The 17,202-nt window shown below is 48.8% G+C and overlaps 2 protein-coding genes across 5 annotated transcripts in view; one reads left to right on the top strand and one right to left on the bottom strand.

Moving 5' to 3' along the window:
• CIAPIN1 (cytokine induced apoptosis inhibitor 1) overlaps positions 1-3,614 on the bottom strand; it is a 16,869-nt gene extending 13,255 nt beyond the window's left edge. For 2 of the 3 annotated variants that reach the window (XM_025889097.2, XM_073880245.1), the window contains exon 1: positions 3,503-3,614. The gene's annotated coding sequence lies outside the window, so the exon portion shown is untranslated. Of the gene's footprint in view, positions 1-1,627; positions 1,779-3,502 lie in introns of all 3 variants that reach the window. The other variant, XM_073880244.1, reaches the window with a different exon arrangement.
• Positions 3,615-3,627: 13 nt separating this feature from the next.
• COQ9 (coenzyme Q9) lies at positions 3,628-16,615 on the top strand. 2 transcript variants are annotated; one of them, XM_025889202.2, is made up of 9 exons: positions 3,628-3,741; positions 6,028-6,196; positions 7,535-7,670; positions 11,196-11,338; positions 11,621-11,705; positions 13,204-13,308; positions 14,678-14,833; positions 15,168-15,221; positions 15,548-16,615. In XM_025889202.2, the coding sequence occupies exons 1-9, from the start codon at positions 3,669-3,671 to the stop codon at positions 15,581-15,583; spliced, it is 957 nt and encodes a 318-aa protein (XP_025744987.2). In that variant the 5' UTR covers positions 3,628-3,668; the 3' UTR covers positions 15,584-16,615. The 2 variants fall into 2 exon arrangements, with proteins under 2 accessions (XP_025744987.2, XP_025744988.2); XM_025889203.2 differs by lacking the exon at positions 3,628-3,741 and adding an exon at positions 3,773-3,929.
• Positions 16,616-17,202: the final 587 nt, after the last annotated feature.

Here is a 17,202-nt window from a genome sequence, read left to right as displayed (position 1 = left end):
AGATTTTATTTATTTGAGAGAGAAAGAATGAGAGACAGAGAGCATGACAGGGAGGAGGATCAGAGGGAGAAGCAGACTCCCTGCTGAGCAGGGAGCCCGATGCGGGACCCGATCCCGGGACTCCAGGATCATGACCTGAGCTGAAGGTAGTCGCTTAACCAACTGAGCCACCCAGGAGCCCTGCTTTTTTTTTTTTTTTTAAGATTTTATTATTTATTTATTCACGAGAGACAGAGAGCGAGAGGCAGAGGGGAGCCCGACGTAGGACTCGATCCCAGCACCCTGGGATCAGGACCCGAACTGAAGGCAGACGCTTAACCACGCACCCTATCTACTTGCTTCCATGTGGAATGCCCACTCTTTATTATCCTGACCTGACTGCAAGCCCCAGGGAAAGGATACCAAGTGTTATCAGATAAGCAAGATTCCTTAGTCACTGCATTGTTTTTAAAGCCTTAAAAAGCACACAATCAATAACTGAAACTTTTAAGCTTTTAACTCTCGTATGATATTGAGGAAGAACTCCCGCAAATCTTTAAGGTAAGCAACTTGGGATCAATGTCCCATTTAAGAACCAGTCAGGGAAGACAGGAATATGGATTGCTGGGCATTAAGTTATAAGAAATAAAGGACCTGTTTCTAGAATGATATTGGCACAGGTTCTCCCCTGGGACAACAGAAAGGGACAAGCTCCCTGCCCACCACCACCAACTACAACCTCGCACCACACTCACAGAAAAACCATCATGAAAGAAAGGAGGAGCAAAAGGTTACTTGTTAGCCAGAGAAAAATAAAATGCCAGGTGTCTAGCCACCTTAATGGAGGCAGTTTTAACGAGCACAGATGAACTAGGGTTCCATCTACCACTGGATTGTCTACTTAGGAGCTCCATGACCACGGGTCAGTTATAAGCCTCTCTCTTCTCTTATCAATGAAGTAGGAATAATAATGTTTTGCCAGGCTGCTGTAAAAAGTAAATGAGGAGATAAAAATATGCAAAGCACTCAGCAGGGCCTGGCACACAGTGCTCAATGAAATAATGTTCTAAAGGAACTCTTAGTTCTTGGTGGCCAGTTTATTTGCCTTTGCTTCAAAGAGTCCCTATACAACATATTCTTTCTCCTCAGCCATGCCTGCTGAGGACTCCCTAGGGAGAGATGTGAAGCTTCCTTTTCACTGTTAGAATTACACAGTATAAGAGCTGCACTTTATGACATTGTAGACACTGCTCCCGTGGGACTGTGTCAGTACATTAGAAGAATGTAAGATGCCTTGCGTTCCATATCCCTCCCAAACTAATCTTCTACGGCAAGAGGGAGCTCATAAAATGCACTTATTAAACATTAACCCTCAAAACACAGACATAATCACTACTCTCGGTCAGCATTTTCCAAATAAAACGGGGGACAACATTCTTCTAGGTATCTAAAAGCCAAAGGATGATACTGTTCATCGTCAGAGTTTTATGTTGTTGGCAATCTGTCTTTTTAAAAAACTAGAAGGAAACAAATGTCTGGCGCCTGAGCTGACATACTCAGAAGTGTGACTCAGGGCCTACTTTCATAACTAAAAAGAGGTGGGGTTGAAGAAGTCATTGTCACGTCATGGGCCTTGTTTGTTAACCACCTCGCCGGCGCTCACTGCTGTACACACGCGCCCATAGGAAAGCGGAGGTCTGCAAATATCTTCTGGAGATGCACTTGTTTATTTCAAAGGTATCCAATAAGCATCAAATCTTGAGGCATTTGGCTCCTCTTAAGGATGAAGGGGGCCAAAACTAAAAAAAAAATAAAATAAAAAAATAAGACTGAAGTTTGGTTATCAGTTCAAACCAAGGATCAAATCTTTTTGAGTCAGGTGCATAAAAAAATTCTGAGAATACTGACCCTTATCAGAAAGGAAAATTTTAAATGTAATGAACTGACTGAAGCAAGCACACACGCACACAGAGGAAAAAAGGTGATAATCAACAAGGAAACAAGAAACTCGAAGGAAAAGAAAGGGAAGACTTTCTCCAGGCAATTAGGTGTGTGTGTCAAGAATTAAGAGTTTCAGGAAGGATACCCCAGAGCTAGAATTTCCACATGAAAGGCTCATTTGAAGATGGGTGGACAGAACTCAGAAAACAAAACCTCATGGACAGATCAGTAGTGTTTTAATGAAATCCAGAGATGTGGATCTGGAATTTTAACATTTGGGGAGTAGTTTTGGCTTAAGAGAGCTTCCCCCACACTGAGGTAGGAGAAGGCAAGATGTTTTGAAAAGGCTAGAGTTGATAAGGGTTGTGCAAAACAGATACAAAGGCAAGGGTCTAACTGCAAACACAAAATTTATGGAATGACATGCTTAGCTCCTGCCATCAGTTATCCCTAATCCCCAAATCATTTAGTTCTCCCTATTAATAGGAAGTCTTCCCTGATGACAGATACCACAGTGAGGCACTCTGCCTGTACACTTCAGTTTAGTGCCTAGTCCATGACCTCCCTGAGTCACTCAGAGATTAGCACTCAGTGTCAGAATGAACACCAGCCTTTCTCCAACTTCAGATCCTACAAATCACCTACAAATCCTAGATGGTTCTTTTGATCTGGCAAGTTCGGGAAATTTTCAATTAAACTATTAAAAGAAGCAAACAGGTTCAAAATGGAGTCACTTGCGCTAAGCCCACATCATCACCAAACAGAAACTAATACCTAACCTCACTGCAGTTTCAACCTTCTCCAGGAATTTAATCTTAAGGGGTCAGTCTGGAATTTTCTGGTCAGCATTAGTAAGGTAATCTGCCTAACAGACCCCATCTGTCCCCCAAAAGAAGGTGACCTTGCCTGAAATAATCCTTTTCTCCCCTTACGACTTCCCTGTCTCACCCCCTCTCTGCCTTTAAAAAAAAACCAAACTCTTTTTCACTGTAGCTCTTTGGACCTCCTCTCTACTTAGATGGAATGCTGCCCAATTCATGAATAGTTCAATAACGCCAACTAGATCTTTAAAAGTTACCCGGTTAAATGTTTGTTATTTAACAACACCAACTCCACACTTTGGAGGTTCTGGCAAGTCACTGGCTCAAAATTACAACCTGGGGGTTCAGGTACCCCCAAAGACCGAGACTTCAGCTCTCCCCAGTGTTTGAGACAAAGGACTGAGGCCCAAGGTCACAACGGCTGGCTATTAGCAGAAGCGGATCTTAGACCCCGGTCACCAAGGCTCTCTAACCCCTCAGCGCGCCGTCTCCAGGGCTTCAGATCGATTCCGGCAGCGTGGGAGACGGAGCAGCCCGGGAAGAGCAAGAAGCCACAATGCCAGGAGCCCTGGACACGCAGGGCCGGCCGGTCCCCTACACAGGCTTCCCCAGGCAAAAGCCCGCCATGCTCCCCGGGGAGGTGGTCACGGTTCGGTGCCCACCGCGGGACAGGGCTGGGAACAGAAAACAAGGGGCTCTAGGTACAAGAGTGGGACGGTTGGGGAGATCGGGCTCCTAGGCCGCACGCATACAACTCTCACCTGCCTCCCAGGGGTCGCTCCCGGCTTCTCCGGCACCGCCGGCTTCGCACCTCGCGCCTCTCGCGAGAAGAGGAGGCTGCGGGGAGCGCCGGCAGGGCGGAAGTGGCCTTGCCGAGCCCCTGGGGCTGCCCGTCGCGTCACAGTCGGCGGCGTGCCCGCTTCCAAGATGGCGGCGGCGGCGATGTCCGGCGCGCTCGGCCGGGTGGGCTGGAGGCTCCTGCAGCTACGGTGCCTGCCCGGTGAGGGGGCAGCCGAGCCGGGGAGCGGGGAGGGGAAGGGGGGGCACGAAGCCGACTGGACTGGGTGCGGGGCGGAAGAGGTCGTCGTGGCGGCCCGCGAGCAAGGTGACGTGAAGGGCATCGGCGCGGAGCCGCCGGCGTCTTAGACTCGAAGGGCCCGCCTGGCTGATTCTGCCCCCATTCTCGAGGTGAGGGGCAAAGAGTAGCGGAGCAGGGTCTGTCACTCCCATTTAGCGAAGTTAACAAAGCCCCAGAGAGGGCTGTGTGTGCCCAAGGTCACACAGCTGGGCAGTTGCAGACTGGTAGACCTGGACCCAGTCTTTTAATAACTCTGTTGCCAAGTCCCTGGGCAGGGCGACTCGGGGACGGAGTTGGAAACAGCTGCAAGCTCCTAGTCCATTGTTTCCTAAATCGGTTATTTCCTCACCACTTCTGTAATTCTATGATTATTTCCATAACAGAGTCTGTATCTTCGTTTGTACATCTGAGTTCTTAAAACTAGAGATGTCTACTTTAGAAGAGGTTACTTTATGTTGCTATTGTAAATCGATAAACCAGTGTCACCATCCGTAAATAGAATGAACACATTGACGCATTAACATAAATATATAATTAATGAAATAATTTCCTGTATTTCATCAGAAATCCTTTGCAAACCTTAGTGGTTCCACAGTTGTGCTTTGGGACCTCTCCCATCCTTTTCAAAGTTTTATTATGAGTATTCCTTTTTTTTTTTTTTTTTTTTACAAATAGTAAAATATTGATATTTTTACACATACTATTCTACATTTCTTTTAAGATCGTTGTTCCCTGAATTAGTCCATAGATTAAAAAAAAAATTGAGTGTCCTTTTGTTGTTTTTATACAAAACTCCAAACTACATATGTTTAGTTAAAGTAATGCCTATGACCCAGCAAAGCCACTCCTAGGTATTTACCCAAGAGAAATGAAAGCATATGTCCACCAAAAGGTTTGCCAAAATATATTTATAGCAACTTTATTCATGATAGACAAGGCTGAAACGACCCAGGCGTTCAACAGAATAGTGTTTCTTAATGGAATATTACTCAGCAATAAAAAACAATTTCCGCAAAACTAATCCATCTAAAAAATGTGCAAAAAAAGTTTTACACAAAAAGGATATACTGTATGATTGTATTTAGATGAAATTCTAGGACAGGTTAAACTAGGGTGAAAATTTCAGAACAGTGTAAGTAGGGAGTGACTGGGAAAGAGCATGAGGGAACTTTCTGGGGTGATAATATTCTCTAGATAGGGGTTCAGATTATGCAAGTGTATACCTTTGTCAAATCTCAGAATTGGTACAGTTAAGATTTGTCCATTTCATTGTATATAACTGTCACCTCAATAAAAGAACAGTAAATAAATATTGAACTCTAGTTAATGGTATGCATGCCAGAATGTATAGAGGGGAAGAATACTGAGGGCTGCAACAAATGCATCAAGAATAAGCTGGATTAAAAAAAAATAAGCTGGACTGATGAAGAGTGTGATAGATCTGTAGAACCTAGGTGGTAGATAAACAGGTGTTCATGCCGTAGTTCTTTCAACTTGTATGAATTTTTTAATAATAGGGGCCCCTGGGTGGCTCAGTCGGTTTAAGCATCCAACTCCATCTCAGCTCTGGTCTTTTTTTTTTCTTAAGGTTTTATTTATTTATTTGAGAAAGAGAGAGGGAGAACACAGAGGGAGAGGGAGAGGGAGAAGCAGACTCCCCGCTGAGCAGAGAGCCCGATGTGGCACTCAATCCCAGGACCCTGGGATCATGACCTGAGCCAAAGGCAGACACTTAACCGACTGAGCCACCCAGGTGCCCTCAGCCCAGATCTTGATCTCAGGGTCGTGAGTTCGAGCCCTGCATGACCCATCTGAAGACACCATATAAACACTATGGGAGTCAGTACTTGGACCTTCTAATTTCTAATCCAGTGCTCTTGCTATGATATAAATATGTAACATTTTCAGGTTACTTTCACTTTTTTTAAAAAAAGATTTTATTTATTTATTCATGAGAGACAGAGAGAGAGTGAGGCAGAGGGAGAAGCAGGCTCCCTGGCAGGCTCCCAGGGAGCAGGGAGCCTGATGCGGGACTCGATCCTAGGACCCTCAGGATCACCTGAGCCGAAGGCAGACGCTTAACCATCTGAGCCACCCAGGCGCCCCTCAGCCCTGCTTTTCCTCTCCCCCATCCCTCACACCATCCTGGGTTTCAAAGAGTCTTCTCTGGTGAGTGTCCCTGACTGACCAGACCAGTTTTTGTTTCAGTGTCCCGTTGCCAGTGTTCCGTGGTGTCACGTGCCTTCCATGCTTCAGCCATGCAGCTAAAGTCTTCAGATGAGCAGAAGCAACAACGTCCCCCATCTTTTTCTCAGCAACACTCTGAGACACATGAGGCAGAAGAACCCAATCCAGAATCTTCTCGTTCACCCCCGAGGTATGCACCAGAACCCCCATTCATCTGTTTCTGGCCATTTTGCTTGGGTATGTCTGTCCTCTCTCTCCTTCCTCTCTTCTTTTTATCCCCCTTTTCACCTTCTGTCATTTTCAAGGCTATCCGTGAAAGGAATCTATGGGTTTTTTGGCAAATTGTGCCTGTTCGTTCTAAAATATCTAAACAATACAAAGAAGTTCAGAAAAATAAAACAGAAATGACCAGGAATCACAAACCCAGAAATAACTGCAACATTTTGTGACTATCCTTTTAGATGTTTTTCTAAGTATATTCCATGTATACATCTATATATAATAATGGCACTATACATGACATTCCAGAACCTACTTTTTCACTCAACAATACATTTTTAATGTTTTCTCAGTCTGTATGATTGTAATGGTTGCATAATATTCCAGCAGGATGGCAGTATTAAAATTTGGCAGTATTTTTTTTTTTTAAGATTTTATTTATTTATTTGACAGAGATAGCGAGAGCAGGAACACAAGCAGGGGGAGTGGGAGAGGGAGAAGCAGGCTTCCCGCGGAGCAGGGAGCCCGATGCGGGGCTCGATCCCAGGACCCTGGGATCATGACCTGAACCGGAGGCGGCCGCTTAACGACTGAGCCACCCAGGCGCCCCTAAAATTTGGCAGTATTAAAATTTATTTAACCTATCTTTTATTGATGAATATTTAGATTTCCTTCACTGGTTAAAAAAAAATAATGGGATTGTCTCTCAGCATTGAGAGCACTGAGTCAAAAGGATTTGCACATTTAGCATTTTGTTACATATGGGGGGCCAAACTGCTGTTTAGGAAGGCGATAATAGTTTACATTTCCATTATATGTTTTTTTCCCTTAATCCTGCCACTGAGAAGTTCCTCTAGCTCTGAAATTAGGGTGTTCCTGTCATTTTTCTGGTGTCCTGATTAAAATGCTTTTCATTTCAATTCAGCAAATATGTTTTTAGGATCTACTTTGTGCCAGGCCCTGTAGTTATCATTTGATACAAATACAGATAAAGAAACGGTGTGCTAAGGGCTATAAACGGGGAGATCCAGAGTGCTATGGGAGCATTTGCCTTCCCATGATGTGGCCTCCTCGCTCACTGGATCCCTTCTCTCAGTGACTGTATGAGGGGAGAAAGATGACATCATTTTTGCCCCGTCGGCGTGGAAATAGCGATGCTGGCACAAAAGTAAATGCCTTCCCAGCGTGTGCTGGTCGGAGGCACCGAGCCTCCACGTTCTGGTCAGGCACCTTTGGCCTGTCAGGCAGCAGCAGTGAGAGGAGGTGTGCTGGGCTCTGTCGCCACGTCTCTGTTCCGTGCGGGTCTCAGGTACACAGATCAGGGCGGTGAGGAGGAGGAGGACCACGAGAGTGAGGAGCAGCTGCAGCACCGCATCCTGACGGCAGCCCTGAGCTTTGTGCCTGCCCACGGGTGGACAGCAGAGGCCATTGCAGAAGGAGCCCAGGTGGGTATGGGCCGGGGCCGGGGCCGGGGCGGGGCGGGGGGGTGCGCAGCCTGACCAGGATTAGCCAGAGCAGACAGCCCAGCTTCGAGCCCCTCATGCTATAGGATTTTGCATGGCGGTGGGCGGGAGGGAGGTGGTTTTTTCCCCAGTAGGGTGAGATGGCTTTATTTTTTAGTATAGAAAGATCATACCACGGAGTTGGTTCTTGTGAGCTAGGTTCTAAAGGCACCCCATTAGGCAAGCATTGCCGATGATCACAACTACCACATTTCATTGACTCGAAGATGGCAGTGGTTGTAAGAAGCACCATTATGTTATGCATCACTAAAAAAGAAAAAAGTTACCTATTAAATTAGGACATGTAGTCAATTGCATAATTCACACTGATTGTTTAAATTGAAAAAATGGGGGGCACCTGGGTGGCTCAGTTGGTTAAGCACCCGACTGTTGGTTTCGGGTCAGGTCATGATGAGGGTCGTGAGATTTGAGCCCTGAGTTGGGCTCCACGCTGAGCCAGGAGTCTGCTTGAGATTCTCTTCCTCTCCCTTTGCCCCTCCCTCTGCCTCCCCCTCAAATAAATAAATCTTAAAAAAAAAAAAAAATAGGGCACCTGACTGGCTCAGTTGGCAGAACATGTGACTCTTGATCTTGGGGTTGTGAGTTTGAGCCCCATGTTAGGTGTTGAGATTACTTCCAAATAAAAATCTTAAAAAAAAAAAGATAAAATAGGTGCATCTTAGAACTGATGAAATCTGATGTTTGAAAACTCTCAAGAAGGCACCATTGGTCAGCAGCTCTTTCTGCCCATGGGCCCTGCCCCCGTGCTTTAATAAAACCACCATTTTGTACCAAAAAAAAAAAAAGGCACCATTGAGGAGACCATTAGGAGACACCTGATTTTTCTCAGTACATTCCTCCTGCCCAGGAACAGATGGCTGCTTTAGATTAAGCCGCAGGCTCGTCCTGATACCGTGGCGTGCAGAATTGTCAAGCAGAGCCAGATACTGCCTTGCAAGAGCTCTGTGAGAACAGAGAACAAAGGAACTCCGGATTCACTTCTCCCATCCCAAGCTTGCAGGGAAAATGAGGTGGAAGGATGAGCATGTTTGAACATCGGCCAGAAGAACCCAGAAATGAGGGTGAGGTAAAGGTACAAGAGAAAGTGGCAAAATTAAAAGTGCAAAGTCCTGTGAAGGCAAGAACTAGGAGATCCAGAAAATGAGTGGGAGGACTGTCGTAGGTGTATTAGGGGTGAGGTTGGAGAAGAGAACTGCAGGTTTAGTTTCTAGAATATTAAGGGAGTTCCGGGGGGACAGCTTCTGTTCTCTGTGAAGTAGGAGTGATTGTCTTGTGAACCTGAAGTTAGGGAAGGGTCGGAGGAGACAAAGAGTTGAGGGTGGCAGAAAACGTTCGAAGGAACCATTCCAGGAAGCGGTGGAACAAGTAGAGGACAGAAATGTACCAGGACTGTGTGGAAAAACACTGAGTTATTCTATGCGTAACTGGTCTTTCCCACTCTGTATCTCTTCATTTGTAGTGGCTGCATAGTAGCCGTGTGTTTACTTCACCTCAACTGATAAACATTTAGGTTGTTTCCAATTTTTTAGTGTTCTAAACCTATTTGTACAACACATTTAAGTGCATTTGGAGAAGTGGAGTTGCTACTTCGGGGCGTGTATTTGTCAGGGGACAGAGACCATGCCAGTTATTCAGATAGAATTTAATACAAAGAATGGTGAGCTAGGTGGAAACTCGGTAACCGGGCCACTGGCAGCATAAGAAGAACCCTCCAGGGTGTTATGGAGGCTGCCTCTGCAGGAAGTGGCTCCCATCTCCAGGGCTAAGGGGAAAGAGGGAAAAAGTGGAATTGTTAAAACGAGAAGCTTGAAGGAGAGCCCCTGTGGAGGCAGAACTCAAGCCTGCTCCGCAGGCACTGCTGTCTCTGAGCTCGGAGAGAGGGTCTCTGGGGGCCAGGGTGGGTGGTGGTTGGCTGGAACCCCAGATCCTGCGGGGGCCACGCTGAAGAAGGTGGTGAGGAAGCACGGCGGGGGAGATGCCCATAGGAGCCGCTAGCGGACAGGAAGGCGACAGGAAGGGGCAAGTCCCTTCCTCCCCCTCCAGCCTCGCAGTCTCCCTCTGGCCACCCGATCGATCTCTGACAGAGCCTAACCTGGAGCCGCCGGGCTGGTGGGGCTACAGCCCCTGCGTCACGAAGCTGAGGGCAGCCTTGGGGCTGAGACACTGACTCACTATGTAGTCCAGAGAGCATATGGGGCTATATGTGTGTGCGTATATATTTAAATATGTGTTTATTTAAGTAATCTCTCCACCCAGCGTGGAGCTTGAATCCATAACCCCAGGATCAAGAGTTGCATGCGCTACCCACTGAGCCAGCCAGGCGCCCAAGTGTATTTTTGAGGGTTCTGTTAGACACATAGTAGAAGCAGTATAGCCTGGTGGTGGAGAGCTCTGAGCCTCAGTTTCCTTGTCTGTAAAATGTGGGTGAGGATAACGCCCAGCAGCTGGAGTTGCTGGGAGGCTGCAGTGAGATGGTGTGTGTCGTGTGCATAGCTGAGTGCCTGACACTGTAAGCATCCAGTCCCTGTTAGTACTGATGCCGCTGCACGGCTGTTGTGAAGCCTGTCAAATTGCCCTCTGGAAAGGCTGTGTAAACTCCCAGCACTGGGGCTTAGAGTTAATCATTTTTTTGTTCCTTCTCTGCCCGCTGTCCCTGGTGCTGTCAGGATTCTGCCTCTAGTAGATGCTCAGTGGTTGCTGTATATCAGGAATAGCCGAGGATCTTCGTGGCTTTAACTCCTTAACAACTCATTAAGAAAAATGTTTTTTGGTTTTGTTTTTTTTTTCATGACTGAGAGGCCTAATTTCCAGGAGATTTAGGTGAAGTGAATTGGTGAGAAAGAGCTGAGTGCTCTTCCCAGCCCCTTTTTTTATATTAGGACTTTGGGTTATGAGTGTCAGAGCTCAGTTCTAACTGGCTCAAGCAGGAAAGGGAGTGTTTGGGCTCATTTAATAACAGAAGAGTCTGGAAGTAGCTCTGGCACAGTGTTCTTAGATTGTGCTGTTGGGAATCGTCTCTTCATCCTGTCTGCTTTGCTTTCCTCTCTGTGAGCTTCATTCTCAGCAGGGGCTTCCCATGCAGGACTAAAAACGGTTCAGCAGCTCCAGTGAAAAGAGAGCATTTCTTTCCCATCAGTACTAGCAGAAGCCCAGACGCAGCCTCTTAGGGCCTGGATTGGGCCCTGGGCAGGTCCCTGAGCTAGTCACTGTGAACTCCAGTTATCCAAGCCTGGGCCTCATGCTTTACAGTACACCGGGGGGCTTGATGGAGTGTGGAGGGATTGGTGGTCAGCTTCACCCAAACCACAGGGACCAGGAATGAAGAGTAGGGTTAGCCCATAAAAATCCATCTGCTGTTACTAGAAAAGGAGGCACTAGTGAGGAACAGGCAGTACAGGTCCACTATATCTGTGTGCCACTCTCCTGTTTTCCTCTCTCCTTTTGTAGTCTCTGGGTTTGTCCAGTGCGGCAGCCGGCATGTTTGGGGATGATGGCAGTGAGCTGATACTGCATTTTGTGACCCAGTGCAATGCTCAGCTCACTCATGTGCTGGAGGAGGAGCAGAAGCTGGTACAGCTGGGCCAGGCAGAGTAAGTCCTGTGGCATTATTGTTCAGGGTGGCAGCTAAGGATCGGGGTGAGGGGGGGTCAGGCCCCACCAACTGCCCCAGGAGGCCAATCCGAGCAGAGCCAAAAGAGAGGAGCATGGAGCAGCCCTGCCGCTTGGATGGGCCTGGAACACAGCTGCCTGTCTGTGACAGGCCAGCATCAGGAGCTGGTGGGACCTCCCCTTCCCTAGAGCCGAGTAAGCGGTGTAGCACCGAGCCCATGCCTTTGACCCAGAGACACACTGTTTTCTTTTCCATCTTCCAGGAAGAGGAAGACAGACCAGTTCCTGAGGGACGCGGTGGAAACCAGACTGAGAATGCTGATCCCGTACATTGAGCACTGGCCCCGGGTACAGAGTCCATATCTAGGCCCCAGGGCAACAATGTATTATTCATGGTCTTAGTTCTCAGCGCCTAGCCATCAGAGGACCTTGCACATTCTGCAGAAGTTAGCTTGTTAATCTGCACAGGCCCGGGGATTCTGGGATGCTCAGTGCACTCGGTAGAGCTCGGGAGCATAAACTGGGGTGTGCCAGTGGGAGGGACAGAGCCACCTGGGTCTCAGTTCCTAGAAAGGCGAGTGGCCTGGGGAACTAGGTCACATTCATATTGGGTCCCGGTGGCCCGAGTGTGCCACCAGGTCTTCAGTGAGGAGGAATCCATGACGGAGATTAGAAAACGAGAGGAGTTTCTTGGCCGTCGCCAGTAACAGGCCTGAGGTGTAGATGTCAGAGGAGCGGGATGGCTTTACCAGTTGTCCGCGTGGTGCTTGAGAATTAGAGTATTCATTCCAAGGGCTTTTTACCGCTTTTGGGAAGCTTCCTTTTTCCGGTTTCCAAGCATGTCACCATATGGGCCATTCTCTTAGTTAAGAAGGTGGAGCCCAAGCACATCAGGAATGGAGGACAGCTGAGATCGTCCCGTGTCCCCCACCCACTGGGATACCACTGAGCGTGTAGCGTCAGTCAGTCAGTGGACAGGCATTGGAACACCTGTGCCCAACCCCGGGCTGCGTGTGGAGGGAGTATAGCGAGCGAAGTCCCGTCCCCTGTCCTCTGCCTGTGCCTGCCACACTTGATCTTCAGACCTCTGGCCTGGACTCAGTCCACCTTGCAGTTAAAGCAGTGGAAGTGTGTGTATTGGGCCCCAACTGCCTTGTGATTCAGCACATTTTTCTTCTGGGCTCCTGCAATAAAAGAAAGCTTTCCAGCCAATCCAGGGCCTCTGACCAGCTCCCACAGGACACAGCCAGTGGATTTTTGAGTTGGCAAAGTGACAAGACCTTATCCTCTCAGGAGTTATGTCTGCTAAGGAAACAGCTCTGGGTGGTGCCATTGCTTGTATGAGTTGAAGGATTTTTGGTTTCAGGTACCAGAAACCAACTTGAGTTAAGCAAAACACCAGGGAGGCTGCGATGGGGCATCGAGGGCAGGAATGCTGCTGGGCCCTGGGAATGGCCTGGGATTTGGACCTAGAAACCACCCCCAACCTTCCTCCCATCTCTGCCTCTTCCTCCGTGTTACAGAACGGTGTGCCCTCCCCCATCCTTGCTCAGTGCTGTTAGAAAGACAGCTAGACCCTCTGGGTGCCGGCCTTCCCAAATCCACATGCTGGGGATGGAGAAGCTGAGTGAGCCAGCTGAGGGTAGGATCTGCCCCTGGCTCCCATCAGCTGTGGCCAGCATTGTCAGCTGCCAGGAGCTCACCCCAGCCAGGTGGAGATGGTGGGTCTCAGCAGGAGAGTTGGGCAGGCCCTCTTACACACCTCCACGGAGGGGTGAGTCGCGATCCCACCCATGCGCTGTTATTTCTGTGTGTGGTACCTATTTCTCCGTCCTTCTCTCCTCAGGCCCTCAGCATCCTCATGCTCCCTCACAACATCCCATCCAGCCTCAGCCTGATCACCAGTATGGTGGATGACATGTGGCACTATGCTGGGGACCAGTCCACTGACGTGAGTGCTTTCTGCATACCCACAGGATACCGGAAAAGGCATGGGTTAGGCATTTCTTCAGGAAGTTTGTGAAAGTTCTTTGATCACAGATCCCTTTAGGGGGCCTGCAGTGCCATTCTTGTCATGGGAAGGAGAGGCTAGGGGTGGGGAAGGTCCCTCAACAAGCCACAGTGGGAGCCAGGTCCTCACTCGAGGGCCAGCACCCTAGCCACAAATAAGCAATTGTTCCCTCTGACCTCTAGTGGTGACTGGGCTGCCATTTTATAAGTATTTTCTCCTCAGTCTCCTAAGATTCAGATTCTGCGGTGGGCTTTTTCAGTGTGTGTTTTTCATGAGACTGATTTTTAAAAAGGGGGGGCCCTGGATAGCTCAGTGGGTTACGTGTCCGACTCTTGATTTCACCTTGGGTCTTGATCTCAGGGTCATGAGTTCAAGCTCCATGCTGGGCAGGGAGCCTACTTTAAAAAAAAAAGGAAGAAGAATGCCATGGAGCCACCAGTTGCTTTGACAAGGAACTCCCTCCCCCCAGCCCACTTTGGCCTGCTTTGCTAAGAGATCAATAAGCCTTTAAACAGGCACCAGGAAAGAATCTGACTTGTTAATGCTATCATATTTCTGGTAGGAAATTAAAAAATAAAAAGTGTACCTTCATAAAAGAAATTAATTTGTGATGGTGCTTTGTGGAATCCAGGCTGGGGAAGCAAAGAGATACTCCTGCCACAGTTCTAACAAAGGACTTTAATAAGCTTCCCCCGTGTGGGAGTACAATCACCAACAGAGTTGGTGACAAAATGAAATTAGAAAGCCGAGAAATTAAAGGAATAAAACACGAAGCAGCTGAGCTAGTGCTCCGAAGAGCAGTTTGCTGGGCCAGCCTGAGTGGCCGAGGGACCGGAACCCTCAGCTCGGCCCAGGTGTTCTGATCTGTCCGTGGTCCTGTCTCCACCCTCACATGACTGATGAACACACCACGGTGTGCTCATAACTGGCTGACCATAGAGCCTCTCTGGCATTTAGGTGGCCTAAGACTTGGTCTTTTCACCAGCAGTTTCAAAATGGACTGGATGTAACAAAATCACCTGGGATGCTTATCAGACATCCAGATTCTTTGCACTTTCTTCAGACCCCCCCCCCCCGACTCTAAGCTCTAAGAGGTTGGGCCCAGGAGTTTGCATTTTAATCTCCCAGGTAATTTGGTGTGCAGCCAAGTTTGAGAACAGGACTGTTATCCAGGGGGGGACATCTGGAGGAAAGAAGAGATCAGGAGGGAGCCCATGTGTGCCCATGGCTTTGGGTAGGAACCACCCCCGACTTCCCCCAGTCCACAGCAGTAGTGGTGACCCACCTTCCTGAATGGGTTATTTTGCAGTTTAACTGGTATACCCGCCGAGCTGTGCTGGCTGGCATCTACAACACGACAGAGCTGGTGATGATGCAGGACTCCTCTCCAGACTTTGAGGACACTTGGCGCTTCCTGGAAAACCGCATTAATGACGCAATGAACATGGGCCACACTGCCGAGCAGGTAGTTGGGGCTAGCCCTTTGGGAAGCTGCTTCGTTAGACACACCACCCTCCTCAAGCCACAGCTGGTCTTCTGTCTTCTTGCTCCCCTTTGGCCTCAGAGGACAGTCCTGAGGGCCTGCCCAGGGAGTCTGGCTGGCTCTTCCACATACCAGCCCTTCCCTAAGAGCCACACTTGGGTCATTTGTGGTTGTGTCCACAGGCTCTTCCTCTAGTCCACAGGGTCCTCATGAGCCGCCCCCCCACTCCCCCACCCCCCCTGCCGATTTGTCCTGCCTATTTCACCTTTGAGCTTGTGTTGGGCGCTTAAGAGAACCGGACCTTGACTCCTTCTAGGTAAAGTCTACTGGAGAGGCACTGGTGCAGGGACTCATGGGTGCAGCAGTGACGGTGAGTACCACCCCGCTCACCCCTGCCCTCCTCCCCTTCCACTCCTGCACTGTGATCCTTACAACGTGTGTCGAGGATCCCAAAAGCCTTACACCGGAAAGCTACTAATAAGACTGATAGTGGTTCAGCCCCAGTCTCTGATTCCGAATTCCCTACCTCTTTTTTTTTTTTTGCTGCCATTAAAAAGCATGGCTGACTCCCAGGCCCCTGGCATGTCAGATCCGTGGGTCTTAGCCATGCCTGCCACCTTGAAAATCCCAGTCTTTCCCATTGGAGTCCTAGGGACAGGGCAAGGCCTCATCATTCCCTTTGCTTCCCTATATCAGCTCAAGAACTTGACAGGTCTAAACCAGCGCCGGTGAGCGGGACGGTGTGAGGTCGAGTGCCCAGAAAAAAAGCTGCAGGTACATTGAAAGGGCTTTGAAAAATATGAAGTGCCGTTCAGGGTGTTAATGAGGAAACGCTGAAGGACTCCTTAGGCACTACAACAGCCACCTGGAAACCAAAGGGCACTCGATACAGCTGTACCCTACAATTGGGTCACCTCTTCAGTTCCAAATACCAGGCCAGGCCTCCTGATGCCTTTCTGCGTTGCAGCTGTGTGATCGAAAAATGAAGCTCTCATCCAAGCCATCGAGCCACAGAAACCCAGCACGTCCCTGTCATGGTCTCACGGATGCCTTGATCATGTCTTAACCTTCCTAAAGTGTTCTCTGGGGCTCCCAAATGAGAGTCAGGGTGTGGAGGCATTACAAGGTGGCCGCACACCCCTGGCATGGCCCGGACTTGTGCACACAGGTGTTACACACACACACACACACACACACACACACACACACACACCCACACACCCACACACACACCCACCCCCCGGTGTCCTGTGCTGCACCTGGGAACCCTTCAGAAAGCTGCCTCACCTGAGACTGGTACCTCCGGACAGCAGTGCTCAGCCTGGCCAGAGGCGGGAACCTGGGCCCTTTGTCATGTTACACAAGCACGTGTGGCAGGGCTAGCAGTGAACTTTAGAGGATAAAAATAGTAATAAATATGTTTGAAGCGGTTTCATGTTGGCAGTTAGTTTCCATCTGGGCCACAGCGGGTATCCAGGACCCCAGAAGGAGATAGTAGTGATGCCGGAAAGGCTTGAGGCTGGCAGCCAGAAGGCCCGGGCTCTGGTCCTTGTGCGGCCTACTGCTAGTGGGTGGTCACGGCAGGTCTGCCTCCCTGGGCCTGTGCTTCCCTTCTGGAAGTGTGGGTGATGGTGGCCTTCCCTGCACTGTTAGCTCCCTTGGCTGCTATTTTCTATCACTGATCATTTCAGGGATCTGTTCTTTAGCATTAATTTCCTCTGTCTCTACAGTGGCTGGGCTCCCTTTGCAAGTCTGGTTAACTTTTTTTTTTTTAAAGATTTTATTTATTTATTTGAGAGAGAGAGAATGAGAGAGAGCACGAGAGGGAAGAGGGTCAGAGGGAGAAGCAGACTCCCTGCTGAGCAGGGAGCCTGATGCGGGACTCGATCCCGGGACTCCAGGATCATGACCTGAGCCGAAGGCAGTCGCTTAACCAACTGAGCCACCCAGGCGCCCCCTGGTTAACTCTTTTGTAGTCTTCTCGAGCTACTATAACAAAATACCATAGATAGGGTGACTTTACAACAGACATTGGTTTCTCACAGTTCTGGAGGCTGGGAAGTCCAACATGAAGGTGCCAGCCAGTTCCTGGTGAAGTCTTTCTGACTTGCCACCTTTTCTCTATGTTCTAACAGGGCAGAGAGCGAGCTCGCTCCAGTGTCTCCTCCTGTTCTTATAAGGGCACTCTTCCTTTCAGGAGGGCACTATTCCTACTCTCCTGACCTCCCAAAGACTCCATCCCCAAATACCATGTTGGGCATTAGGCTTTAGCATTTGAGAGGAACACAATTCAGTCCAGAGCATCTGTCTTCTGCGTTGCTCTGTCCGACCTAAGTTGACAGGGTATTGAT

The sequence above is a fragment of the Callorhinus ursinus genome, unplaced genomic scaffold (genome assembly GCF_003265705.2).
Source record: "Callorhinus ursinus isolate GAN/ISIS: 27379988/994484 unplaced genomic scaffold, GSC_fseal_2.0 scaffold37, whole genome shotgun sequence".
In the NCBI taxonomy this organism is placed as follows: domain Eukaryota; kingdom Metazoa; phylum Chordata; class Mammalia; order Carnivora; family Otariidae; genus Callorhinus; species Callorhinus ursinus.
This window is presented reverse-complemented; position numbering and strand designations above follow the sequence as displayed.

What these genes read in the sequence shown, in the direction of transcription:
- COQ9 (XM_025889202.2), top strand. Translation starts at nt 3,669, where the DNA reads ATGGCGGCGGCGGCGATGTCCGGCGCGCTCGGCCGGGTGGGCTGGAGG. An exon ending in GCAGCTACGGTGCCTGCCCG is followed by an intron (nt 3,742 to 6,027) that starts GTGAGGGGGCAG and finishes TTTTTGTTTCAG; the next exon opens with TGTCCCGTTGCCAGTGTTCC. An exon ending in CCATTGCAGAAGGAGCCCAG is followed by an intron (nt 7,671 to 11,195) that starts GTGGGTATGGGC and finishes CTCCTTTTGTAG; the next exon opens with TCTCTGGGTTTGTCCAGTGC.